At 48.1% G+C, this 26469-nt stretch overlaps 1 protein-coding gene across 1 annotated transcript in view; it reads left to right on the forward strand.

Moving 5' to 3' along the window:
* The window catches only part of MLXIPL (MLX interacting protein like), a 48478-nt gene that overhangs the window by 19727 nt on the left and 2282 nt on the right, over positions 1-26469 (forward strand). Inside the window, exons 7-16 of the mRNA XM_081843784.1 lie at positions 1839-1919; positions 16068-16249; positions 17349-17913; positions 19199-19272; positions 19682-19847; positions 21594-21700; positions 22885-23004; positions 24223-24350; positions 24922-25045; positions 26322-26451. Coding sequence (XP_081699910.1) covers positions 1839-1919; positions 16068-16249; positions 17349-17913; positions 19199-19272; positions 19682-19847; positions 21594-21700; positions 22885-23004; positions 24223-24350; positions 24922-25045; positions 26322-26451 — 1677 coding nt within the window. The remainder of the gene's footprint in view (positions 1-1838; positions 1920-16067; positions 16250-17348; positions 17914-19198; positions 19273-19681; positions 19848-21593; positions 21701-22884; positions 23005-24222; positions 24351-24921; positions 25046-26321; positions 26452-26469) is intronic.

Consider the following 26469-nt stretch of genomic DNA (forward strand, 5'->3'; position numbering starts at 1 on the left):
ACGAGGTCTCACTCGTCATCTTCAGGCTGGTGCTTTCGGCTTCTTGTTACTGGAACAGAGCAGGATCTCAGTGTTTGAGTTCCTATAAATACTGTAGAGGGGGTGTGGTGTATAGCCTCCAATGTTCTGGGCAGAGAGGAAGTTCCCAGGTTAGTGTGCCTTTTCTTCTTTTGTTCCTTAATTACTTGAGAGATATCTTGAGTGATTTCTTGAGTGATATCCTGAGTACCACTTAGGTGGGTCATTAGGTGTGGATTAGTTGTTAAAGTCTTTGTGTCTTGACCTCTTGAACTTTGTGAAGAGTTTTCCTGAGAAGATGGCTGTACTGTACTTAGTTGTGCTCTGGCTTGGCTTCGTGTATAGGGGCGAGCTGTGGTTTTGTGGCTTGTGTCAGCCAGATCTGTGTAGGGATTGCAGGGGGGTGCAGCATCCGGAGGTGCCACCATGGATTGGCTACTGGATGGTGTCTGTAATTCATCTGTGGAGAGGGTCTGGGTTTGGGTCTGGTGTGGTTGATTGGTGTTGGCGTTCTGTGTGCCTCTGGATCTGGTGTCAGTTTTTGTGGGGAGGGCTAATTTCCAGATGTCTGGCAAGCGGGATGTGTCGTCACGCTTGTTCATGTTGTGAGGGTGTTTCTCTATCTCGATGGCTTCCATGATTATTCTCTTGTGGTGATGTTCCGTGTTAAAGAGCAATTTGGAATCTGCAAAATTAATTTCGTGTCCTGTTTCTTTCATGTGTTGGAAAAGAGAGGAAGTTTTTTCTTCTTTTTTGACGGCATTCTTGTGTTCTGCGATACGTGCATTTATTCGTCTGTTTGTTTGTCCAATGTACGTGGCTGGGCAGACTTTGCAGGGTATTTCATAGATCCCTTGGTTTTCCAACTGGATTTTATCCTTGGGGTTTCTGAGGATATTGGCTATTTTTTGGTTGGTGCATTAGTATATAGAGCCCTTAACAGGTTGGGACCAGTTTACCAGTGAGATCGCCTTAGTCCATATGTCATACCCTCCAACATTTCTCCAATGAAAAAAGCGACATCTTATTCCATTATTGTTGTTGTTGTTGTTGTTGTTGTTGTTGTTGTTGTTGTTGTTGTTGTTGTTGTTATCATCATCATCATCCTGCCCATCTGACTGGGTTACACCAGCCACTCTGGGAGGCTTCCAACATATATAAAAACATAATAAATCATCAAATATTAAAAAACTTCCCTGTACAGGGCTGCCTTCAGACGTCTTCTAAAGGTTGTATGGTTACTTATTTCCTTGGCTTGCATAGCTTTATACCCTCCAATATTTCTCCTATGAAAATAGGGATCCCCTAAGGAAAAACGGGACATTCCAGGATCTAATCAGAAACCAGGACGGCTTCTGCAAATCTGGGACTGTCTCTGGAAAATAGGGACACTTGGAGAGTCTGCACATGCACCTACTGACCTCTTTGATCTGTGGAAATGGCCCTGTTACAGGTGCCACATAACAGCCAATCTGGATCTGTAAGCACCTGCACTTTGGAACTCCCTGCCTCATGATATCAGGCAGCTACCTTCACTGTAATCTTTTTGATGCCTGCTAAAAACATTTTTGCTTAGGCAAGCCTGCCCAGATATGTTGAATATTGATGTGTGTTGATTTATTTATTGATTAGATCCCTCTCACATCTTTTTCTCCAAGGAGCTCACGATGGTATTCATAGCTCATGGCCGAGTAGGGATTTGAACCCTGGTCTCCTGGGTCCTAGTCCATCGCTCTAACCGCAACACCACGCTGATACTTTTTAGGGAAGAGAAAAGTTTGGTGACGTGCTGATTCCTCTCTCTCCTCTTTTGCCTATAGCCTACATTGGCAATGCAGACATGATCCAACCAGACCTGGCGCCGCTGCAGCCGACCCTCGATGATTTCATGGAGATATCTGGTAGGAGCCAGCTTTGTTTCTAAGGTCAGAAATTAATGCAATGGGTGGTGGTGGGCATCACCTTTACGGGGGAAGGGAGGCATGGGAAATTGGAGCGACTTTGGGGGGAACCAGTTGTTGGCAAGCAACCAAGGAAATGGGGGCAATTTGCAGGCCCCCAGCTGGCTCCAGCCCACCGGCCCGTGTGCCGGGCAATCTCCAGTCCTTGGTGCAGCATGAATTTGAGAGCTGAGCTTCAGAAGCTACTCAGCAGAGTAAACATTGCGCAAACAGAAGTGGCAGGAGAGGCTGTGTGAACATATTTACAAGCAGTTTATTCAGCGTACATCAGGACAAAAGGAAACATGTCTGATCCCCTTTGTGTCCAAAGCAAAGTGGCAAAAGCAAAAGCTATACACAAACAGAAGTTCCCAGCAAGCTGTGCTGGAGTGTAAACAGGCATGTGACACACAACAATCACGCCTGCTCCTTAAGGTGGAACGGAATATCCGAACACTGGTTGCTTCCACGCTGGGACCCCTTGAGCACTTCTAAGGTTGCAATTCTGCGGTTATTTGAAAGCGGATTAAAACAGAGGGCAGCTGTGGAGCCAGTACACACTGGGCCCCTGAGCAGTGCAAGACCGACACACTTCTTTTTAGTTTAGAGAAAAGGTGAATTAGAGGTGACACGATGGAAGTGTTTAAAATGACGCCTGGCACATGGAGAAGGTGAAGAGAGGAAAGTTTGGCAGTGATGGCCGCCACCTTGGATGGCTTTAAAAGAAGATTAGACTAATTCATGGAGGGGAGGGCTATTGGTGGCTACGAGCTGTGATGGAAACTGCAGGAGGGGAGAATGCTGCTCTTGTGCTTGAATCCTGCTTGCAGGTTTCCCATTGGGGCTTCTGGTTGGCCACTGTGATAAGAGGATGCCATTGGCCTCATCTAGCAAGCTCTTCTTATGTTCGTAGCTCTGTTGTTTGAGGCTGAGTTGTGGCTTGCAACCAGGGCTATTTTTCTAGAAAAAGAGGTGCCGGAACTCACCATGATCACCTCCCTTGTTCTCTTACAAGGGCAATGGCCCCCACCTGAGAGGTGCTGGAAGTGAGTTCTGGTGAGTTCCAGCTTGAAAAAAAAGCCCTGGTTGCAATATTAGGAGTTAGCATCAAAAACAGGAGTCTCTGCAATATAGTGGTACCTCGGGTTAAGAACTTAATTTGTTTCAAAGGTCCGTTCTTAACCTGAGGTACCACTTTAGCTAATGGGGCCTCCTGCTTCCGCCGCACTGCTGCCGCACGATTTCAGTTCTCATTCTCAAGCAAAGTTCTTAACCCGAGATACTATTTCTGGGTTAGTGGAGTCTGTAACCTGAAGCATCTGTAACCCGAGGTACCACTGTACCGGGATCAAACTTCAGATCTGTCCTCTTTTCTTTTTAGTTTTTGAAAACATAAAAGCATGGTCAGTTTGCTTGCTAGTCAATTATACCAGTCAATTACACCAATATCATGATGTCGTTACACAAAAATACTCAGCGATGAAAGCCTGCGTACTGCTCTGTTGGCCTCACCTCAAAAAAGGATGTTTTAGAGCTGGAAAGTGTTCAGATAAGGGCCACCAAAACGATCAAGGGGATGGAGCAGCATCCTTATGAGGAAAAGTTACAACATTTAGGGATTTTTAACAGAGAGAAGGCAAAAAAGGACTTCATAGTGTTATACGAAAAATTTGGGGTTGGTTTGCCCTGACTCAGAAGCCAGGCTCTTTAGATGTTATCATGGCTGAGAATTAGTGATGAACCATGTATTGGTGACCCCTCAAATATTCTAGAAGGGTCCATTTCTGTTCTGAGGTGGGTTGCAGTAGAGGAACGAGTGGTTTCCTCTCTCTCTTTTTCTTTTAATTTTTCTAACAGGAAACAGGCACCATTTTGCTATTTATTTAGAGTGGTTTCTAGCCCACACTTCATTAAAATAATCTCAGGGCATCTAAAAACAAACACAAAGCATAAAAAAGACTACCTGAAACCAAATAACCCCTCATCACATACAACATACCAACGAGGACACGTGGCTCAATTCTCAACCCATTTAGTCCGAAGCCTAGTAGAATAAAAATGTCATTGAGTAGCTCCTAAAACCCACCAGGGTCAGCACTAGCTGTTTGTGGAAGGCATTCCACGAACGGAGAGCCAATACTGAGAATATCTCCGTACCGTATTTGATAACAAAATGCATCATTCTGTACTCCCAAGGAATAACAGATACTGGTTTGGGGGCCATTGGGAGGGGCAGATTTTTTCCTTCCTATATACATAGAAATGTAAGGCTGTCGTCACACAGCTCCAGTTGCAGGATCTGTAGTGCCGCATCACAGTCCTGGATTTCCATGAAGTCTGGGCGGAGAGCAAAAGAAAAGCCAGGTTTTTAAAAGGATGGTTTTAAACGACAAACAGAGGTTTGACCATAGCATGGATGGAGAAGCTCTGAGGAGCTCTGAGGAATCTCTCTCTCTCTCTCTCTCTCTCTCTCTCTCTCTCTGTGTGTGTGTGTGTGTGTGTGTGTGTGTTTTTAAGCCAGACTAGCAGAGGGGGCAAAAATGGGACGGTCAATATATTGAATGAGAATAGAGTGCCTATGTCTTGCAGCAGTTCCCAAAATAGAGTTTGGGTTACAGGAATGTGAAACCGCACTGGGGGCGAGACGAGAGGGGAAGGGAAACTTTTGACCCAAGAAAGGGGAAAGAGGGGCAGCTGGGGCTGTCGAGCAACAGAGGGCTGAGGACCTGAAGAAGGGGGGTTGAGTTTATTTATCTATTGTATTTATACCACACCTTTCCTCCATAGTTCTCCTCCTTCCCTTTTTATCCTCACAACAACCCTGTGAGGTAGGTTAGGCTGAGAGCAAATGGCTGGTCCAAAATCACACAGTAAGGTTCATGATTTGGTTAGGATCAACCGTGTGTGTGAGTGTGTGTGTGTGTGCACGCGCGCGCACCCTGTACCAGGCTGTCTGAAAGAATACAAACCTTCCCAGGGTGTGAGATCTAGGGAGGAGGCCATTCTCTTGATCCTGCCACTTGGCAGCAACTACACTTTGGAACTCCCTGCCTATTGATATAAAGGAAGCACCTTTGCTGTACTCTTTCCGGCACCTGTTTAGAGACAGACCTGCCCAGATGCATAGAAAGTTGGTGTGCATTTTAATCAGTTTCAGTATTTTAACTTTTTGTTTGCTCGAAATCATTGCTGTGATTTTTTTCTTGATTTCATCCTTTCACCTTTTTCTAAATTGCTTTGAGGGTTGTTGTTGTATAAATGTTATTAAATAAATCAGCTAGTTTAATTGCTTTTTAATCCCCCCCCCCCCGAAATGTTTTTGACTGTTTCTATTTTAACAGTAAGCCACCCTGAGTCCCCAGTCTGGGGAAAAGGCAGAATATAAATAATGGTAAAGATAATACGTAATAAAAATTTGTGTGTGTGATGAGTCCTCAGTCTTTTGCACCAGTCTCCCTGCTCCCCCTTTAAAACAATCTTTTTTTAAAAAAAATCTGCAGTAATGGGCTGCAAAATTCAGAGATGTGTGAATTTCAAAAGATAGCTGCCTTCCAGTTTGCTGCCTAGTTTGAGAAGTTCTGGTCGTTTATCAGGAAAATGCAAACAAAACTGAATTTCTCCCTCACCTCTAAATGCTGGCAAGATGCCCAGCTTTGCAGCTGCCTTAATTTCCTTAGAGACCCTCTGGTTAAAGCAAGGTGCTGTGATCCACTGGGCTTTGCAGGAAACCTATGCAGCTTGGATTTCAGGGATCATAGTCCCCGCCTCCCTGACAAGTATCCTTTCCTTCTTGGTCTATTCTTGTTCCAGACCTGAAGTGCTGGACTCCTTTTCAAACTCCTGGAGTTCGGTTCACATCCCTCCAAAATTAGAGTTGAAAAAGGTGCAGAAAAGTGTTTGGGATGTTTCAGTTTAGAGAAAACAAGAGTTAAGAGGTGAATTAAGAGGCCACCTGATAGAAGTTTCATACCCTCCAACATTTCTCCAATGAAAACAGGGACATCCTATTTGATAATGATAATAATTTTATTATTTATACCCAGCCCATCACACTAGGTTATCCCTGCCACTCTAGGTGGCTTCCAACATATAAAAAAACATAATAAAGCATTATACATTTAAAAACTGCCTTCAGGTGTCTTCTCATTGTTGTATAGTTGCTTATCTTCTTGGCTCGGGGGTCACATAACTCTGTACCCTCTGATGAAAATAGGGATGTACTAAGGAAAAGCGGGACATGCCAGTATCAAATAAAAAACCGGGACAGCTTCTGTAAATTCGAGACTGTCCCTGGAAAATAGGGACACCAAGAGGATCTGAAGTTTATAAAATTATGCGTGGCATAGAGAAAGTGGATAGAGATTTTTTTCCCCTGCCTCTCTCCTAACACTAGAATTTGTGGACAAGCCATGAAGCTGAAGGATGGAAAATTCAGGACAAACAGAAAAAAAGTTCTTTTTTCATGCAGATCAGAGTTAAACTATGCAACCCGCTCTCACAGGAGGCAGTGATGGCTGCTAACTTAGATGGCTTTAAAAGATAATTGGAGAAGAGGGTTATCAATAGCCATTTTTGTTTATACTGGTCAGATGCTGTAATGCTCCTGAATGCCATTTACTGGAAACAGAAGGAGGCAAGAGGGCTCGAATCCTGCTTGCTGATTTCCCACAGGCATCTGGTTGGCCACTGTGAGAACAGGATGCTGGACTAGATGGGCCACTGGCCTGATCCAGCAGGGCTCTTCTCACGTTCTTGTGGAAGGCTGAGAACGCCTCCATCCTGCCTCCAGATGCTCTAAGAGGTTGCATGGCTTGGGTGGGTGGAGGGAAGTCCAAGCAAGGCCCTTGGGCCAGCCCCACAGAGGGCTGTTGCAATGGACTTGGGGGTAAGGTCACCACCTCTGTCCCCAGCCAGCCAGAGGCTTCCTGGGCTCCTGCCTGTCAATCAAAGGGCAGCGTGAATGAGGAACCGAGGCTGGAGAAGGAACCTGAGCCATATGTAGAAGTCCCCATGGCAGGTCCGTGGCAGACCACCCTAGGGATGGTAACCGACCGTGGGTGGACCCCTTCTGCAGGTAGGAAATTGGGGTGGGGGCAGGGGGTGGGTAAGGGGGTGGAGAACTGCCTAATCTTGCTTGCAGTCAGCCCCCTGCTCTCTGGCCACCCTCCCTCACTGAATCCCAGAGCGGCTGGCAGTGGGAATCAGAGAAAGGTAGAGTTGGAAGGGAGAATCACAGCTCAAGAATCCCTGACCGATGGCCATCCAGCCTCTGCTTAAAAATCTCCAGTGAAGGAGCGTTCCACGGTTACATAGCTCTTATTGACAGAAAACTCTTCCTTATGTTTAGCTAGAATCTCCTGGCCACTTGAATCCGTCGCTTTGGGTCAGCCTGGCAAAGGCCTGAGAGACTTTGCTGCTGGCTTAAAGGCAGGATGGGCCCTGCCCACGCCACCATTGGCCAGCATTCTTGCCCGAACAACCTGCTTCATTTTACCTAACGCTACGGTCGGCTCCAGCTCTGCTCCTTGAAAAGCATTCTCTCCCAGTTGTTGCCCAGGAGGCTGCAGTGAAAGGCTCAGGAGCTGAGGGCAGTTGGAAAGCCGGTCACACTTTCTGAGAGTTGTGTCCCTCCCGGCATGCTTTGGGGGGATCAAACCTTTGGGGCGGGGTTGTTGTCAGGTATAGTTGCCCGCTTCTCTTGTCTGTGTTTCATTTTGGTTGAGTTTTGTCTGATTCGGGAGTAATTTTGACCGCCGTCAGTTTTTCTTCTGTAAAATGGGCACATGTGTGTGTTTGGTACCTATAATAGCCTCTTAGATTACCAGATATGCTCCAGGTCCAAGGAGGTTTGGGGGTCACCGCTCCAGATGCTACTGGAGTCCAACACCCATCATCTCTAACCACTGGCCATGCTGGGAGTTTGGGGGGGTCTCCCCACAAAATCTAGAGGGCCACAGGTGCCAACCAGAGCTGTACTAAAGGCTTGCCAAGCTCTTCTGTGTACCTGGCAGTCACCTGATCACCTGTGTGGGTCTGGCAGAATTTCTTGGTGAATATGTTATCATCACATTTTATTCCTTATTCTTGCATGTCAGGGACGTTTTAGTTTCGAGAAAAGGCATGTGTTTGTTTACTGCATTTCTATCCCACCTTTTTCTCCAAGGAGTTCAAGGTGGTGGACATTATTCTCAACCTCAGTTTATCCCCACAACAATCTTGTGAGGTAGGTTAGGCTGAGAAAAGACAGCGACAGCCCCCCCCCCATCAAGGCCACCTAGTGAATTTCATGGCTGAGCGGGGATTTTAACCCTGAACTCCCAGGTCCTAGTCCAACACTCTAACCACCGCACTACACTGTGACACGATAGAAGTTTATAAAATTATGCATGTCATGGAGAGAGGAGTAAAGTTTTCCTTCCTCTCTCCTCCTGGATATCCAATGAAGCTGAGCATTGGAAGATTCAGGACAGACAAAAGAAAACCCTTCTTCATTCAGCGCAGAGTTAAACCTTGGAACTCCCTCCCACCGGAGGCAGTGATGGCCACCAACTTGGACAGCTTTAAAAGAGGATTGGACAAATTCATGGAGGAGGAGGAGAGGGCTATTGAAGGCTAGTATCCGTGCTGGCTATGCTCTGCCTTCACGGTCAGAAGCAGCCTTGTCTCTGAATACGAGGGTTCCCTTTTGCTCGAATCCTGCTTCCCACTGAGACATCTGGTCAGCCACTATAAGAGCAGGATAGTGGGTAGGCCATTGGCCTGATCCAGCAGGCTGTCTTCACATTCTTAACATAAGAATTCCAGCTAAAATCACTTTCGCCCTGGCTGGGCAAATTGGGAGGCTTTAACCTGGTGCCAAAAAGATTGTAATGTTGGCAATGATACATGTGGTTTTGAGGAGGGGACGCACTCCAGAGTTGGGGTGCTACCACAAATTGTGAGTTGCCTTGCTTCTGTGCCAGTTCCCTGTTGCCTCCCTCTCGGTGTTAATATAACCTGGTGACGATTTTGCATTCCTGCTTTTTGCAAATCGAGGTAGGGCAGGGCCTTCTGTGGCTTAATCTTAACGTGTGAATCCCCCACCACACACGTTTTATAAAGCCAAGAGGTTGCTTTATTCTCTCTTTGAACATCTTGGCTGATGCAAGAAGAGGATTCAAACTCGTGATCGGAATGGAAACTTGAGAGGCGGCTGCCTGAGCTGTAATTTGGGGCATGGCGCAATCCAGCTTGGAAGTTGCGGTGCCATGAAATCTCTGCTCTTTCCATGATAGACAAAGTTCTCTCGTTTTGCTTATTTGTATGTGGCGTGGGACTAAAGATGAGGCTTATTATTTAATCAATCCATTAATTTCTTAGTCACCTACTATTAGAATTAGTCTTGTGGTGACTTATAAGAGTATTTTAAAATACTGCTGAATGCCACCCAATTTCTGGTGGTCTTGTTTTTTTGGCTCCAGAGTACACCAATTTTTGGCCACACCAATTTCGGAGTGCTGAGAGAATCCAGATGCTTACATAGGCTTGGTTTCATTGGAATGAAAGTCAGAGGAGACTGTGGTGTCTTTAGGATATATGGTTTTATTTGCACATCTGTACAACCTGAGCACAGGATGGAGGGGCTCACAGCATCAACACCCCAACAGATCTTGCTTCTCCATTAGTCACAGCTATTGATCCAGCACAGAACAAGCAGGTCTCTGTGTATCCAGCTTCCAGGCTGCTTTCAGCTCAGTTCATATGCATCTTACTAGCTACTGCTCTCCTACCTAGCAACTAGGTGAGGGAGTGAAGGAAAGGCCCACCCATTCGCCTGCAGGGTCCCATCACTTAGTGCTCGCTCTTGCAACAGAGCTCATTCTTTTGGGATGCTGATGGGGACACTGAAGAGGCCAGCCAAGGTCCCTCTCTTACCGAGGGACCAGTTCAACAATCTCCTCTGCTAGATTCTGACCTTCACTGGGTCCAGGACCCCAAGAATTGAGAGGGACTCAGGGCATCATCCAGACTGACTCCCCAAACCCATACCAGTGCTTATTACTTACATTCTGTCCCACATTTTAGCACATGAGCTAAAATCAATAGCAAAGTACTCTGCAGGTTTGGCCTGTATTTATTGTTTCTTTATTGCGTTTCTATCCCATCTTTTGTCCTTCCAAGGAACTGGAAGTGGCATAAATAGTTATCTTCTCCCATTTAATCCTCACAACAACCCTGTGAGGTAGGTTAGGCTAAGAGGCAGTGATTGGCCCCTAAGGTCATTGCTGAGTGGGGATTTGACCCCCGGCCTCCCAGGTCTTAGTCCAAGATTCCCAGCTGTTATTATTATTTGTTAAAGATAATCCCCCCCCAAGTGTTTGTAGAATGTGAGAGATGAGGCAAAATGTCCATGCACGGTTCTTTCTGGAGGAGAAAGCAGCCTGCTCCCAGCTTTCACTTTCCCTTTGAATCCCCACTGGGGGAAAAGAATCCCACAGACACCCAGGCAAAGAGCCCTGCTTGAAATCTGAGAGCGCTGCTGCCAGCCAGTGCAGGAAATACTGAGCTAGATGGACCCCCAACGGTCTAACTCATTGTGGGGTGGGGATGCAGGAAGCTTAATGTGTTCCTAAGGGACGAATGCTGGGCTTTCTTACGGTGGCATTTGAGGGCTCAAGGTACATTTCCTGCTTGCAAACATGGAACTAGGCACATTCTGTAGGCTCAGAGAATCCCTACCTTGCAGGGCTGTTGTGCAAGGAAGCAATCGGCAGGAACGGGAGAGCGTGGCGGTTTATTTATGTGTGCTACTACAGCTCTTTGAAAAAAGGCAAATGCTGACGATCTGGTGTTTACATGCAAAGGGGAAGTTGCAGTGGAAAGGAAGAGAGAAGTTATATATGTGGATATTTTGGTGTAAGGGGGGGTGGAGGAGAAAACCGCATAGGCGGTGTTGTGTTTGCATGAAGCAATGAGGGCTGTAGTAAATGTGCTGGAGGGGAGGTGTGTTGGGGGGGGGCGTCTGTTTGATGGGGTGACAAAAAGGGGAAATGGCTTGGCCCAGGATGCCTGAGTGTGTGTGCTTAGGAAGGCATATTGTGTGTTATGGAGGGGAGTTATTTTTGGAGGGGCTGGGAGCAGGAACAGACAAATCAGTCAATTTCAGTTTCTCTCATTTTCCCGGTCTTGGGTTCACTTCACCGCATTTCCGCAGCACTTTGCATTTGCCTTTGTCCCCGGGCACGAGGGGCTGACTGCACTGCCCACTTAAAGGCAAATCAGCTGCCATATTCATAGAATCATAGAAGTGTAGAGTTGAAAGGGACCTCGAGGCTCATCTAGTCCACTCCCCTGCAATGCAGGAAGCTTAGCAATTCCGTCCTCCGTTCCCTTTGTCTCCCTTTAGTAGGCCACCTAACATTGGCCTGCAACCTTTGCTGCAGGCCTGTGCTAGGAGGCCCAGCAGGGAACTGTGCAAAGGACTGTGTCAGTAAATCAGTTACCGTATTTTTTGCTCTATAAGACGCACCAGACCACAAGACGCACCTTGTTTTTGGAGGAGGAAAACAAGAAAAAAAAATATTCTGAATCTCAGAAGCCAGAACAGCAAGAGGGATCGCTGCACAGTGAAAGCAGCAATCCCTCTTGCTGTTCTGGCTTCTGTGATAGCTGCGCAGCCTGCATTCGCTCCATAAGATGCACACACATTTCCCCTTACTTTTTAGGAGGGAAAAAGTGAGTCTTATAGAGCAAAAAATACGGTAAGTTCCTACACTTTAGAACTCTCTGCTTATTGATATCAGGCAGGTACATTCACAAGACTCATTCTGGTGCCGGGGGGGGGGGGGAATTCTATACAAGCCTACGCAGATGTTTAGAAAGTTGATGCAAGCCTAAAAGTCTATTGTTATTTAAACTTTTTGAAAGCCCTAAATTACCATTGCCCATTTTTCTTAGGGAGAATGTTATTGTTTTTTCCCTTTTTGAAAACCGTTTTGAGATTTACCGGTAAAAATTCTCTTTTTTCCACAATCAAGCAGTGCATAAATTGTGTGAAACTGATAAATGACAAAATAAGGGGCAATTAGTTTTTACTCGTGCAGGCGCGATCAGTTGTTGGCAAGTGGCTAAAAACCCCCAAAAGGGTTTTATATGGGTGACTTTGTGTTTAAAGGTCAGGACTTGAAATGGGTCAAGGAGCCCAAGCAAAGGCGGTGGAAAAAAACGCCACAGAGGGGTTGATGTGGGGTTGCGGTTTGCGAATTTTCCACTCTGGAATGAGGAAGAAAACAAGCCCGTGTTGGATGTGTGTCCCTTCGCAGGAGCCCTGAAAGTGCCGCCGCAGCAGTTTGGGGGTCGTCTGACTCTCAGGAAGCGAGAGGGTTGCGGCGCAGGGGCAGGAAGGGAGAGGGGGGGGGCACGGCAGGGTCACGGGGCTCGGATTCGGGAAGGCCACGGGATGTGGTTAGCCACAGGCTGCACGCAAGGCGAGCGCAAGAGGGCAGGGAGGGAGACCTGGGAGGGAGAAACCGCACCCACCCTCTGAGGGGCTCAAACATTTCAAAGCTGACTCAGGGCTCTTGCACACCTATTTTTTTAAATATATATATATATATATATATATATATATATATATATATATATATATAATTTTATGTTTGAGAGGGGGAGAAAAACTCTCCTGTATCCACTTTCTCCATGCCAGGAATAATTTTACAAACGTCCACCATGTCACCTCTCACTTGCCATTTCTCTAAATTGAAAAGTCTCGAATACTGTGAGGGGGTTGCTCCACCCCCTTGACCATTTTAGTGGCCCTTTCCTGAAGTTTTTTCCAGCTCTACAATATCATTTTTTTTGAGGGGAGGGGAGCAGAACCATCCGCAGTATTTCAAATGCAGTTGCACTATATTGGCAGTTTCAATTATTTTCTTATTTCTCCAAGATAGGCATATTCTTGCAAACAACTTTCCCTAATGCATTTTGCATGCATTACCTCAATGAATGTAGGCGCTTTTGAGCATGCTTTCCCCTAATTTACACTTTTGAAGCATTTTTTTTTTTATAAAAATGTTGGTTGGAGAATTCTGCACCACAGAATTCAAAGGTGTGCATATTTCAAAAGGCGGCTGGTTCAGAAAGTACAAATTAGGTAACTTTGTGCTAGGATGTGACCTGAACTCATGGCCTCCCCATCACTAGCTGGGGAAGGATATAGCTCAATTCATACCCCCGCCCCAATGAAGCCAAGCTGCCTGCCTGGGGAAGAGGCATCACTCAGGGGCACAGAGCACCTGCTTCGCACACAGAAGAAGACCCCTGTGACCACATCTGGAATAGTGTGTGCAGTTCTGGTTGCCTCACCTCAAAAAGCACACTGCAGAGTTGGAAAATGTTGATAAAAGGGCTTCCAGAATGATCATGAGGAAAGGTTGCCGCGTTTGGGACGTTTTAGCTTAGAGAAAAGGTGTGTACAGTGGTACTTCTGGTTACAGATGCTTCAGGTTACAGATGCTTCAGGTTACAGACTCCGCTAACCCAGAAATATTACTTCGGGTTAAGAACTTTGCTTCAGGATGAGAACAGAAATCGTGCGGCAGCAGCGGGAGGACCCGTTAGCGAAAGTGGTACCTCAGGTTAAGAACAGTTTCAGGTTAAGAACGGACCTCCAGAGCAAATTAAGTTCTCAACCCGAGGTACCACTGTAAGAGACAACACAATAGAAGTTTACAAAATTATTCACGGCAGGGAGAAAGCAGAGAGAGAGAAGTTTTTCTCTCTAGATCTTAAGGACAAGCGATGAAGCTGAACGTTGGAAGAATCAGGACGGATAGAAGAAAATACCTTTCCGTGCAGAGCAGAGTTAAACTGTGGAACTCCCTGCCACAGGAGGCGATGTTAGCCCCCAAGCTAGATGGCTTTGAAAAGGGATTAGACAAATTCATGGAGGTGAGGGCTATTGATGGTTACTAGCCAGGATGACTATGCTCTGCCTGCCCAGTTTGAGGCATCAGTGCTTCTGAGTACCCGTTGCTAGAACCCTTGTGCTCAGGTCCTGCTTGTGGGTTTCCCATTCAGGCATCTGGAGGACCACTGTGAGAACAGGAGGCTGGACTAGGTGGTCCATTGGCCTGAATCAGCAGGGATATTCATACATTCTTATGTCAATCCCCTGCAACTCTCCTTCAAAGATCTAGTAGCATGTCCAGCGGCAGTGATTTCTCTCCCATACCACATTAATCACAACCAGCACTGTTTGCATTCCACTGCAATTCAGCTTTTGCTAAAACCTACATTCATTTGTTTCCCTATCTGCAGGGGTTGAAATTAGCGTGATTAATTCCCGTGGAACGGCATTGTCATAACAATGCAGAAAACGACACTACTGATTTACTTTACATTTGTGCACTGTGGGGGGGGGGGAATCAACAATAGTGAATACTGCTTGTACGATATTGCATGGTTTCTCTTCCTGACCTCAGACAAATTTTCAGATTGCAGCAATTCTCGCTCCTCTTTGTGTTTCCAGGAGAATTCTCTGACATTGCTAGCAGAATAGCAGAATAGAATTGTAGAGTTGGAAGGGGGCACAAAGGATCATGCAGTCCAGCCCCCTGCAAGTGTCGAGAAAGTTCTTTCTCTCCCCAACACCCCAGAGGGATGCTGTGAGATTGGGCTAGATCAGGGATGATGAACCTGTGGCCCACTAGAGATGCAGCTGGACTCCAACTCCCATCATCCACCAACACTGAATCCTGCTGGAGCTGACCCCTGACCTCTGCAGCCTCAGGCTCTTGTGCAAGGCAGAGGGCGATTGCATTGCGTGTTTGGGGTGGTTCGACTTGCAAATGTGGCAACGCTGTGCCCCCCGCCCTGCTGCGGTCAGGGCCCCGGAAGGTGTTGGGTGCGGCTTGAGTGACCCGTGGGCGGCCCTGACACGGGCTTGCTGCCCATGCAGCAAAAATGCTTGTGTTTCACAACTGCAGACACTCTTGCTTCTTCTGCTTGAAACGACAGCCCCTTCAAACTGGTAGTTGGCCAGGTGAGAGGATGAAGGCAGCATGGGTGGCAGCAACAGGAGGAGGCCCCCCCTCGCAGGGCTGGCGCAAGCAGGAGCACAGTTTCCCCCACCCAAAACTTTGGGATAACACTGGGGTACCCTAAGGAAACTTCCTGGTTGTCCTTAATTTACACAAAATTCACCTGTACCTTTACATGCAGCAAGGAGTCTGGCAGGTTGGAGGTCTTTGGTTTTCTTTCTTTGGAAGCACACACCCCCGCCCCATTCATTCAGTTAAGAGAGAGAAAATTGTGCATCTCATAAAAAGTATCTAAAAGGAAGAGCTCAAATGACATTTAAAAAATAATATGGCATGATTTTATTTATTATACAAATATTGAGGTACATGATTGTTCAGCACTATTTGTATATGCAAATATCTGGCTCATTTAAAACTATATAGAAACTTGATTCTCAGTAACGGTGAAACTCACAGGTGGATAATCCTTTTATTTTTATAAATCTGTATTAATTGCAGGGGGACTCTTTGTATGAGTTAATCCTTTAGTATCCCTTTGGTGCTGTGCTGAATCCTTGTATTTCTGTCCGTCCAGGCTGTGACACTTTATGGTTTAGTCTTCTAATGCTCTGTTTTCTTTCTTTTCGTTATGTTTGCACTTTTTTTGTTAACAATTTTTTAAAAAGAAAAAGGAAAGAAAATTGATCATCATCATGGCTTAAGAATAAACATCATGGCCTTCCTTGATATTTGTCCCCCTCCTGCCTGAAAGGTTTCCAGGGGACATGGAGATGGCATAGATGCCTTTGGGAAACCCATAAGCAAGATCTGAGCACACAAGCACTTCCCCCTTCTATGGTTTTCAGCAACTGGTGTTCAGAAGCATTTCCTGCCTCCAGCTGTGGAGGCAACGCATAGACCTTGTGGCTAGTAGTCCTTGATAGCCCTCTCCTCCATGAATTTGTCTCCATGAATTGGGCCTCTCCATGCAAACACATACAAATGTCATTTGTTGGAATTGGCACGGTTTCATCACGTTGCAAAATATGGCATGTTTGGTGCAGCCATTTGCCTGGCCTGCTCTGACCTTTCTTTCTCATCCCCTGCCCAGATTTCTTTTCCAGCCCTCGGCCGCTGCCAGCTCAGACGTCCCTGAACTATCAGGACCAGCCCTGTTTTGCATCAGAGACCCTCTTCGGGACCACCGGCACCACCCTCCTCTCTAGCCCTGCAGATACCTTACTTTCCCCAGGCCCTGCCGCTTCTCCCGTCCTGCCCAGTCCTCGGCACCAGGTGCGAAAGCTCTGCTTGCCCCCAGTCTTACCAGCTGATGGCTCTGCCCTAGGCTCTGCCATTTTGCTCTCTTGTCCTACAATTCCTGCCCTGGTCAGAGGCTTAGCTTGAGCAGAGGTTCCTGGGTGATGAAGCCCTCTTGCTGGTATGGGTTATCTGTGCATGTGCAGAGTGACTTTGGTAATTTGCATGGATTGTTGTGTGTGTGGACTCCTGGGATGGACAGGTGGTCTGGCTTCCTTCAGGAGGCTGAGCTATTTGCTGTCCAGTGAGATGGCCCTGCTATAAACAGGCTGATGGAGTTGTCCCACCTCATGGCGAAACGGCAAGATTTGGTCTTTATTTATATTGTTACATGCCACCCAAATCTCTGAGCAGTGAGAGACTTCAGGGGTTCCAAGCACTCATCCAGAGTTCAGTTTTCTTTGAATGACAGTCAGCAGATATTGAAGTTTTATTTACACATATAGAACCTGAGCCTAGGATGCAAGGGCTCACAGCATTAACCCCACAACAGATTTGTTTTTCCAATAATTTCCACTTTGGATCCAGCACAGAGCAAGCTGGTCTCTGTGTCTCTGGCTTCCAGTCGGCTTCCAGCTCAGCTCAAATGGACTCCTGTTATTCTTGCTCTCCTACCTAGCAGGTGGGGTGGGGGTGGGGAGTCCCACCCATTTGGTCCACATCACACATTAACATCTCTGGTTGTGCTATTCATTGTTCTTAACTAGTCAGCCACAACCACTGACTAAACAAAAATATTGGTTTGGCAAGCTTGCTCTCATACCTTGTCCCCCAGAGATACAGGACCCCAAGAATAGGAAGGAAGTCAGGGCATCATCCAGACTGACCCCCACCTCAAACTCATAACATTAATTTCCTGCCATTTTCAATGGTTTGAGATTTCTCCCCGAGGCACCTTAATATCCCAGGGGCCCCCTAATCTGCTGTGCTTTTTTTGGTTTACAAGCTTCTAGTCCTCAGCATTGAAAAAAGAAGCTTGACAACAGCTGCTGAATGACTCTCCTGCAGTTTCTTTTGAGAGTGAGCAAATTGCACCCTCCTCCTTCTGTTCCCTCCCTTTTCTGTCTCCCCACAGCCAGCCAGTGGGTGCCCTGCTCACCTCGGTTCACCTGGCGCCTTCCTCAACCATGACCTCCTGTCGGCTCCACCCTCCTCGACGCCCCCCAGCAGCCTCGGCCCCGACCTCAAGCAGAAGTCCGTGTTCCCATATACGTACCCTGGCAAATGGCTCAGCCTAGACCCCTATGGGCCCTACTGCCCCACCCCAATGCCTGGTGCCCATCTGCTGAGCCAGGAGCCAGGGCGCCCTCCTGCCCCCAACGCCAAGTTCCACTACCCGCCCTCCCCACTCTACTCTGGACCCCCATCCCCATCGCTCTCCACTCCCTGCTTTTCCCAGAACGTCCCGGGGTACAGCATGGACCTGTCCTCGGGGTACCATTCTCCTCTCAGCACCCCACAACTACACACTGGTGTGCAAAGTCCCCCCATATTTGCTGCTGGTAGGGGGCAGCCACAGTCGGGGAGCGATCGGCCCAGGGCGAAGGGGGCCAATGCCAAGACCAAGAGGCCCTTGAGAATCCCAGCACCTCCACTTGTGGCAGTGCCCAGCCCGTGTCTGACACAGCTGCTGATCTCAGGTAGGGGGAAGGCGGGATTTCTTTTCCAGGGGTCCCTTCTGCTCTTTAACGTGCACAGAGCTCAGGGCTGCAATGTTTGACTGACTGGTTGGTTAAAGCAGCAGCTCTCTCACGTTTTTTGGGTCACTGCCCCCTTGATTCCGTCAACTCCTTCCCAGTACCCCCTACCCTATAAAAAGCCTTACATAGAATAGCGGGTTGCCCGAATCACTAAGGAAGAGAGTGACACAATCAAATTCAACACAGTAACAATTAATTGCACGTCTAGTCAAAATCCAGCTCAAACTGTTTAGTTTGATTAAATCAGCCCAGTGGATGAACTTGATCCAGTGATACCAGCTTTTCAAAACCTGAAAGTCATTTATACTTCCATCCCCCGGCTGCCCGCTTGCCTCTTAGCACCCACCTAGCTCTTAGTTCCCACTGCCTTAGCTCCCGCTGCTACCTAGGAGGCAGTACCACCCACCTTGGGAACCACTAGGCTAAATTCTGATTGACCAAAAAAAGTATTCCAGTTAATCAAGTATATGCCCACAGATATAATAAAAATGTAAGCTGCAGTTTGCTTGGCCAAAGACAGGTGGCGCTGCAAACTACAGCACAGTGAGAAATAATGGGTGGTGGTCTAGGCATGAGCTGCAAAGGGACAGCTAGAAGAGGCTGTACAAGCCCCCGCCCCCTCCGCAGCCCCTCCCAGCCCCCAGTCTGGCTGGTACCACTATCAACCTCGTTTTTCATCACAGGCCAGCTTCGGGATCCACTGCTTCTGCCCTTCTTAGGTTCTTAGGTAAAGGTAAAGGGACCCCTTACCATTAGGTCCAGTCGTGACCGACTCTGGGGTTGCGGCGCTCATCTCGCTTTATTGGCTGAGGGAGCCAGCGTACAGCTTCCGGGTCATGTGGCCAGCATGACTAAGCCGCTTCTGGCGAACCAGAGCAGCACACTCAAATGCCGTTTACCTTCCTGCCAGAGTGGTACCTATTTATCTACTTGCACTTTTGATGTGCTTTTGAACTGCTAGGTTGGCAGGAGCAGGGACTGAGCAAAGGGAGCTCACCCCTTCGTGGGGATTCGAACCACCGACCTTCTGATTGGCTAGTCCTAGGCTCTGTGGTTTAATCCACAGTGCCACCTGCATCCCTTAGGTTCTTAGATATGCACTAGAAAACATGTTCTGCATACCTTAAGGCACAGGGAGGCAGAATTCTCAGGGGTGGAGGTTGGGGAGGATGGCCACAGTCCCCCAACTAGTTGGCTTCAACACATTTTTCCTTCCTTTTTGCAGCTAAACCAGAGCCAACTCAAGAGGCTTTGCCTGGTCCTAGCCACACCGTTGCTCCTCCGGTGCCTGAACCTCTGGTAGGAGTCAACTGTTGATAGCAGGGGGGCGCATTTCCTTTCTGGGTTCCAAACTGGCTTCGGGGTGGGAAGGGATGGGTCTGTGACCCCACTGAATCAGGCCAAGGGTGCATCTAATTCTGCATGCTGCCTCCATCAGTCGGGGCTGGGAAGCTCATACGCAAAGTGGAATGGAGATAGCCATCCCGTTGACTGATCCTGGAATTTGGTATTCAGAGCTATACTCTCCCTGAATCTGGAAGCTCCATTCCTTGCTGCCAGGAGGGCTATGAACTGACAGAGCCACCCTCCACGCGCTCCTGTCATTTATGCCGCTGGCCACCACAACATCCTGTGGCGGTGAGTTCCGCAGGCACCCTTGCCACCGAGCCGGTGCCTTCTAACCATTTCTTTCTGTCCTCCTTTGTAGCAAAATGCCTTTGGCGAGGAGCCGGCCAACTTCCTGCCCAGAATGACCCAGCTCAGCCCTCGGCTGTCCCCCGCCTCCAGCCCCTCGCAGTCTGGCCCGGCCGCGCTGCCATCGGGACCCCTGCTCGTCCCCAAGACGGAACGGCTCTCCCCCACCCCTGTCTGTGGTTAGTGGCAGTCTCCCCCTGCCCCTCCCCCCAGCACAGCCCTCCAGCTCTATTGACTTCTGGTTATACGTTTGTCTCTCTGTGTGTAAAGGGTCTATTCTGTAGCAAGTCAGCAAAAGGGGCCAATTTTGAAGTGTGTGAGGACTCCTCATGGCCCTGGCTGTGGCCTGTGGAGAGTCCCTAGCCATGCCCCCAAAGAAGGATCCCAAAATGCAGGCAGTTGTGTTGACCTGCATATACTGGTGCCTGCCCCCCCCCCCACAACCTCTGAGACCCTCCAGGATGTTCCTGTGTTTTCCTTGGGTTCAGTTTCCCTGGAATGAAAGTCACTGGAGACTGTGCTGTCTTTAGGATACAGAAGTGGTTCCCAAACTTTCTGGGGCCACCGCCCCCTTGGTTGCATAAACTCACCCCCAGGGCCCCCTACCCTATGAACAGCTTTATGCAGAATAGCAGTTTGCACAACCCATGAGGAAGTTAGTAACACAATCGCATTCAGCCAAACATATTGCAGGAGAAGTATTGCTGCGCCTTCTTACTAACAAATGCAGTGCTTTTTTTCTGGAGGGGACACAGGGTTACGCATACTCCTAACCATTTTGGGAATCTGCGTACTTTGGTCCATTTACGGTATTTATTTTCCCCAATTTGAACTATAAAATGGTGGTTTTCTTGAGTCAAAATGAGAGTACCCCTAAACATTTTTTTTGGAAAAAAAGCACTGAACAAATGTGTAAGGGTGAAGGAAATTTATAGCATGAAACCCTCTTACCAGACATGCACAAACTTTCCCCTACCACAGATGTACAGTGACTGATTTATAAGGAGATCAATAGCTATTACAAGTGCTGTTTTTCCAGGAAAAACTGGTGCCCAAACTCACCATGAATGCCTTGTTCTCTTAGAATGGCATTGGCACCCACCTGAGAGCCGCCGGAACTGAGTTCCAGCTGAATAAAAGCCCTGGCTATTACCAGTAATCTTGTGATCATAGGCGCCAACTCTATGGGGCTGAGGACAGCTCAGTCCCTGTCCCCCCAGTATGCGGGGACGGGGCTGAGCCCCCCAATCTTGAGGGGCTGGGTCCCACCGGACCTCCCTGTGGTAGCAGAGGGCCCTATTAGGCTTATCCATGATGTTGGCAGGCCTCGGGGCCTCTTCCCGATAGGTGTGATGTCACAGGTGTGATGTCACATGTGTTATTTCATGCGCACGTGATGAGCTCCACCCCCCTCCCAGTGTCGTGTGGAACTTGGCTGGTGACAACTCATAAATAGAAACAAACACAATCAAAGGAAATAGCTTTGGGAGAGCAGGAAAACATGAAATATGAAGCGAGGAAGGTGTTTCGCTCGAGGCTCTAGCCTGGTCAATTGTAAAGAAGCGGTCAGTGCGCTCAGAGGGGCCCAGATCCAGCGCCCTCCCCACAGGTAATCCCACTGCTCCCTTGGGGAATGACCAAGACATAGGGTTTTATTGACCATGTATATATGACCTGAGCATGGGATGGAAGGCTTGGCAGCGCTGACACACCAACACATCTTGCTTCCTCATTCATCAGTTCCTCTGATGCTCGGGGGACAATGCCGTCCTTCCTGCTCTCAACAAAAACGAAACAGAAGCCCCATATCCCAGAGCTACGCTGCCCTCCTCCACTATGCTGTGGGTCAGTGGTGAAGGGGAAGCACTCTGTGCATGCTCAGATGCGATTGAGAACAGCAGAGTCTCTTTCTCCCCACTCCTCAGGCAGTAACCGGAGGATGTCGGGGCAGGGATCCCCAGTGCTGCTGGTGGAGGGGATGATTTCACCAAGCCCCTACTCGTGCAGTCGGAACAAGACGGAGCCAAGCAAGGTAAGGGGGCGAAACAGAGGGGTCTGTGCATGCATTTGAAGAAGAGCGCTTGCATCCCGTTGGACAGGTAGTGATCAAAGCAGAAAACGTGACAAGTCACCTCCCAATGAAAAGAGAGTCATTGTGGTGCAGTGTTGGACTAGGGTCTGGGTTCAAATCCCCACTTGGCTGTGAAATTCACTGGGTGACTTTGGGGGCCAGCCACTGCCTCTCAGCCTAACCTACCTCACAAGGTGGTTGTGGGGATTAAATGAGGAAGAGGAGAGCTTGAGCTTCTTGGAGAAAAAGGTGGGGCGTAAGTGCAAAAAATAAACAACAGTAATACAAATGTACTCTTTTGGTGGCAGTTTGGACTCTGTTTTGTGTTCCAAGGTTGGTCATCTGAATTAATTCCTCTCACTAGCCTCGTGGGAAGTATGGGAGCTATAAGACATACTTCATGGCTCCCTCATTCGCATTCCCAATCCTCTCATTCAATGATATATATATTTTCCAGATGGGTCAATTGCCTTCGGTATAGGCACTTTATCTTCTGGCTGTCTTTTGCTTGTTTCTTTTGTCTACTTTTGTATCTTTGTCCTTTTTCAGCATTGGGATGCTGAAAACATTGGGATGCTGAAAACCTTAGCGGAAGTTACTCCAAGAAAAATGGGGAGAAAGAAATGGAGTTGTTGTTATTGTTATTATTCTGCCCATTATTCTGTTTTCTATTATCTTTTAATTTTCATGCTCTGTTCTTAATGTTGTACACCGCCCTGGGATCTTGTGATCAAGGGTGGTACATAAAGGGAAATAATAATAATAATAATAATAATAATAATAATAATAATAATAATAATAATAATATTTCCCAGCCCTCCCTGGAGATACCATCACAGATTGAACCTGGGGCCTTTGCCAATGCACACTGGCAATGCAGATGCGCCTTCTGTCCAAAGCTCCTCTTAGATATTTACGTGGCATACCAAAATATGAACCATAGAGTTGGAAGGGACCCCATGGGCCATCTACTACTAGCTCCTGCAATGCAGGAATCGCAGCAAAAGCATCCCTGGCAGGTGGCCATCCAACCTCTGCTTAAAAACATCTGAGGAGGGACAGTCCACCACCTTCCAAGACCGTCCAAGAGGAGTGGCTTTCTGCACCCCACCCCCGTCTAGCAACAGCCCTTTCTTCTTCCACAGACCGAGAGCCGCCGGATCACCCACATCTCGGCTGAGCAGAAGCGCCGTTTCAACATCAAGCTGGGCTTTGACACCCTTCACAGTTTGGTCAGCACCCTGAGCTCCCAGCCCAGCCTCAAGGTGAGCGGCAAGGGGTTGGGGTGGGAACAGACAAACAGGACAGGGAGGGGCACCCTGAGGCTCGCAAGACCACAGGAAGCTACCTTATACAGAGTCAGGCCATTGGCTCATCTGGCTCTGTACTGTCGACACTGACTGGCAGCAGCTCTCTGAGGTTTCAGGTTTGGAGGCTGACGGCGGGGAGACGCGTGCTTCTCCCAGCCGCCAGCCCTGCAAGCTCCGGGGACAGCGGGGAGGCGCAGCGCGTCTTCCCGCTGTCCCCGGACCTGGTCTGCAGGCGGGCGGCGGGGAGAAGAGCTCTTTTCCCTGCCGCCAGCCCCGCAAGCTCCGGGGACAGCTGGGAGGCGCAGCGCGTCCTCCCGCTGTCCCCGGACCTGGTCTGCAGGCGGGCGGCGGGGAGAAGAGCGCTTCTCCCCACTGCCGGCCCCACAAGCGCCTGGGGGGGGGAATAATTTTTTTCCCTTTATTTCCCCCCCAAAAAACTATGGGCCGGTGCGTCCTAAGGGGCGAAAAATACGGTACTTACTTACTTACTGTGGTACCTCGGGTTACATACACTTCAGGTTACAGACGCTTCGGGTTACAGACTCTGCTAACCCAGAAATAGTACCTCGGGTTAAGAACTTTGCTTCAGGATGAGAACAGAAATCATGCTCCGGCGGTGAGGCGGCAGCAGGAGGCCCCATTAGCTAAAGTGGTGCTTCAGGTTAAGAACAGTTTCAGGTTAAGAACGGACCTCTGGAATGAATTAAGTACTTAACCCGAGGTACCACTGTATTTCATGAGATTTTTACACCACTTGGTTGCAAGAGAAACCATTCCAAAGCAGTTTACAGTGTACAGATAAAACAATGAAATTATCAAGGAAGACAACTTTCAACAGATAAAACCAACAGCAAACTCAAAACAGATTAATCCCCATTCTTGCTTAAACAAAAATGTCTTTAGCGGGCACCAAAAGGAATACAGTGAAGGTGCCTGCCTGCCGTCAAGAGGCAGGGAGTTCCATAGTGTAGGTCCAACCGCACTACCGCACTACAAGATCGATTTCTTACAAATGCGGAACTGGTGTTATGTGACACCTGTAACGGTGCAGCAGACATAACATTGAATGGCTAGGGCTCTTGAAGCTCTCTCTGGCCTCTTGATGAACCCGGCCTCTCTAAGCCTACCCTGCTTTCTCCCTCCTGCCTCCCCACACCTGACGATGCTGTGCAGGTCAGCAAAGCCACCACCTTGCAGAAGACGGCTGAGTACATTGGCAAGCTGCAGCAAGAGCGAGCTGCCCTGCAGGACGAGGCACAGCACCTGCGGGATCAGATCGATGAGCTGAACGCTGCCATCAAGTAGGACTCTATGTGGTGTTTTTTGGGAGGCACATCAGGAGGCACATCTCAGGGGTGGGGATCTCAATCTGGCCAACAGGCCAGTTCCCAACCTTCCCTGTTTGATGTGAGCCCTGTTTTGCCCTGTTTTCTGGTTCACATCGAACCATGCGGGCAAAGCCACAGCGCTTTGTGAGCACTGGTGATTTATTTGTTTGTTTATTAAATATACTTGTATATTGCTTGCCGTAAAAACATATAACCAAGCGGTTTACAGCAATAAAGACATAAAAACCATACAAGGAAACCATTGAAAAGTTAAAAACAGACATCAGTTAACCATTGTGAAAAGATGTGTTTTTAATTGCCTGTGTAGGCCAGGCAGACTTAGAAAAGTTTACAGCAGGCATTTTAAGAGATAGTACAGAAGGTGCCTGCTGAATCTAGTGGCAGAGAGTCCCACAGGACTGGGCTGACGACAATAAAGGCTCAAGCCTTGCCAATTTAGGAAAGACTAGCAATGCCCCTGCAGATGATCTCAGAGATTGTTTCCCCCGAAAGGAAAACTGTCTCCTTGTGGTTCCTTTTGCAGCTTGTGCCAGCAGCAGCTGCCTGCCACGGGGGTGCCCATCACCCGCCAGCGCTTCGACCAGATGCGGGACATGTTTGATGACTACGTCCGTTCTTGCACCTTGCAGAACTGGAAGTTCTGGGTTGTATCCTTTTTGGGAGGGGAGTGTGTGTGTGTGTGTGTCTGTGATCGCAACTACTCTTCACAGTACTTGGTAAGGATTAATTGGAAATAGGCAGCAGTGGAGGGGCAAGCAATAATTGAGATAAAAGTCGAGTAGCAGGCAACATGATAGAAGTTTATAAAATGATGCATGGCATAGAATCATGGGATTGTGGAGTTGGAAGGCACCTGAGGGTCATCTAGTCCGACCCCCTGCAATGCAGCAATTTCAACAAAACCGTGCATGACAGATGGTCATTCAATGTCTGCTTAAAAACCTCCAAGGAAGTCTACTCCACAGCTCTTACCATCAGAAAGTTCTTCCTAAGATTTAGTTGGAATCTTCTTTCTTGCAACTTGAATTCATTGGTTTGGGTTCTACGCTCCGGGGGGGAGGGGAGCTTTCTTCATTTTCCATGTGACAGTTTTTTAGATATTTGAAGTTGACTATCATACCTTCTCTCAGTCTCCTCTTATCCATGGAGAAAGTGGATAGAGAAAAATTCTTCTCTCTCTCTCAAAACACCAGAACTGGTGGACTTTCAATGAAGCTGCATGTTGGAAGGTTCAGGTCAGATAAAAGAAAGTACGTCCCCACATAATGCATAGTTAAAACTGTGGAACTCCCTTCCACCAGAGGCGGTGATGGACAACAACTTGGATGGCTATAAAACAGGATTAGACAAATTCATGGAGGAGGAGAGGGCTATCGATGGCTACTAGCCATGGTGGCTCTGTTCTGCCTCCACATTCAGAGGCAGCAATGCTTCTGAATACTAATTCCTGGAAACTGCAGGGGAGGAGAGTGCCCTTGTGGTTGTGTCCTGCTTGCAGATTTCCCTTTGGGCCACTGTGAGAAGATGATGCTGGACTAGATGGGCCATTGGCCGCATCCAGCGGAGTATAACTATATTCCTATGTCCTTACATGGTTGTGGAAACTACCCAGGAGGTGGGGTGTGAAAGCAAGGAACCGCTATAACCCCATAAACATGGTATGTCAAATGCATGTTGCAGGCGACAGTAAAATCTAATCATTTTAGAATTCTGTTGTTCTGCTGATACTTAGGTGAAAGTGGGTTTTAGCTCCAGGGAAAATGCAACCTGGGTGGTAGAAATGTCATGTGGCTCATAGCCCCCAAATTCAGCAACAGACAGTGAACAGGTCGGATTTTGAGACAGTGCAAATAAGAGAAGGTGGCGATGGTGGGGCAGCTCATCACACTCCCTTCTGGTCCTTAACAGCACCTCCTCTCTCAGTTCAGCATCATCATGAGGCCACTCTTTGAGTCCTTCAATGGGATGGTCTCCACAAGCAGCATGGAGACCCTCGGCCAGACGTCCCTGGCCTGGCTGGATCAGTACTGCTCTCTCCCAGCGCTGCGGCCCAGTGAGTAGCTTCTGTGAC

Source organism: Podarcis erhardii, assembly GCF_964252035.2.
Source record: "Podarcis erhardii genome assembly, chromosome: 16".
NCBI lineage: Eukaryota > Metazoa > Chordata > Lepidosauria > Squamata > Lacertidae > Podarcis > Podarcis erhardii.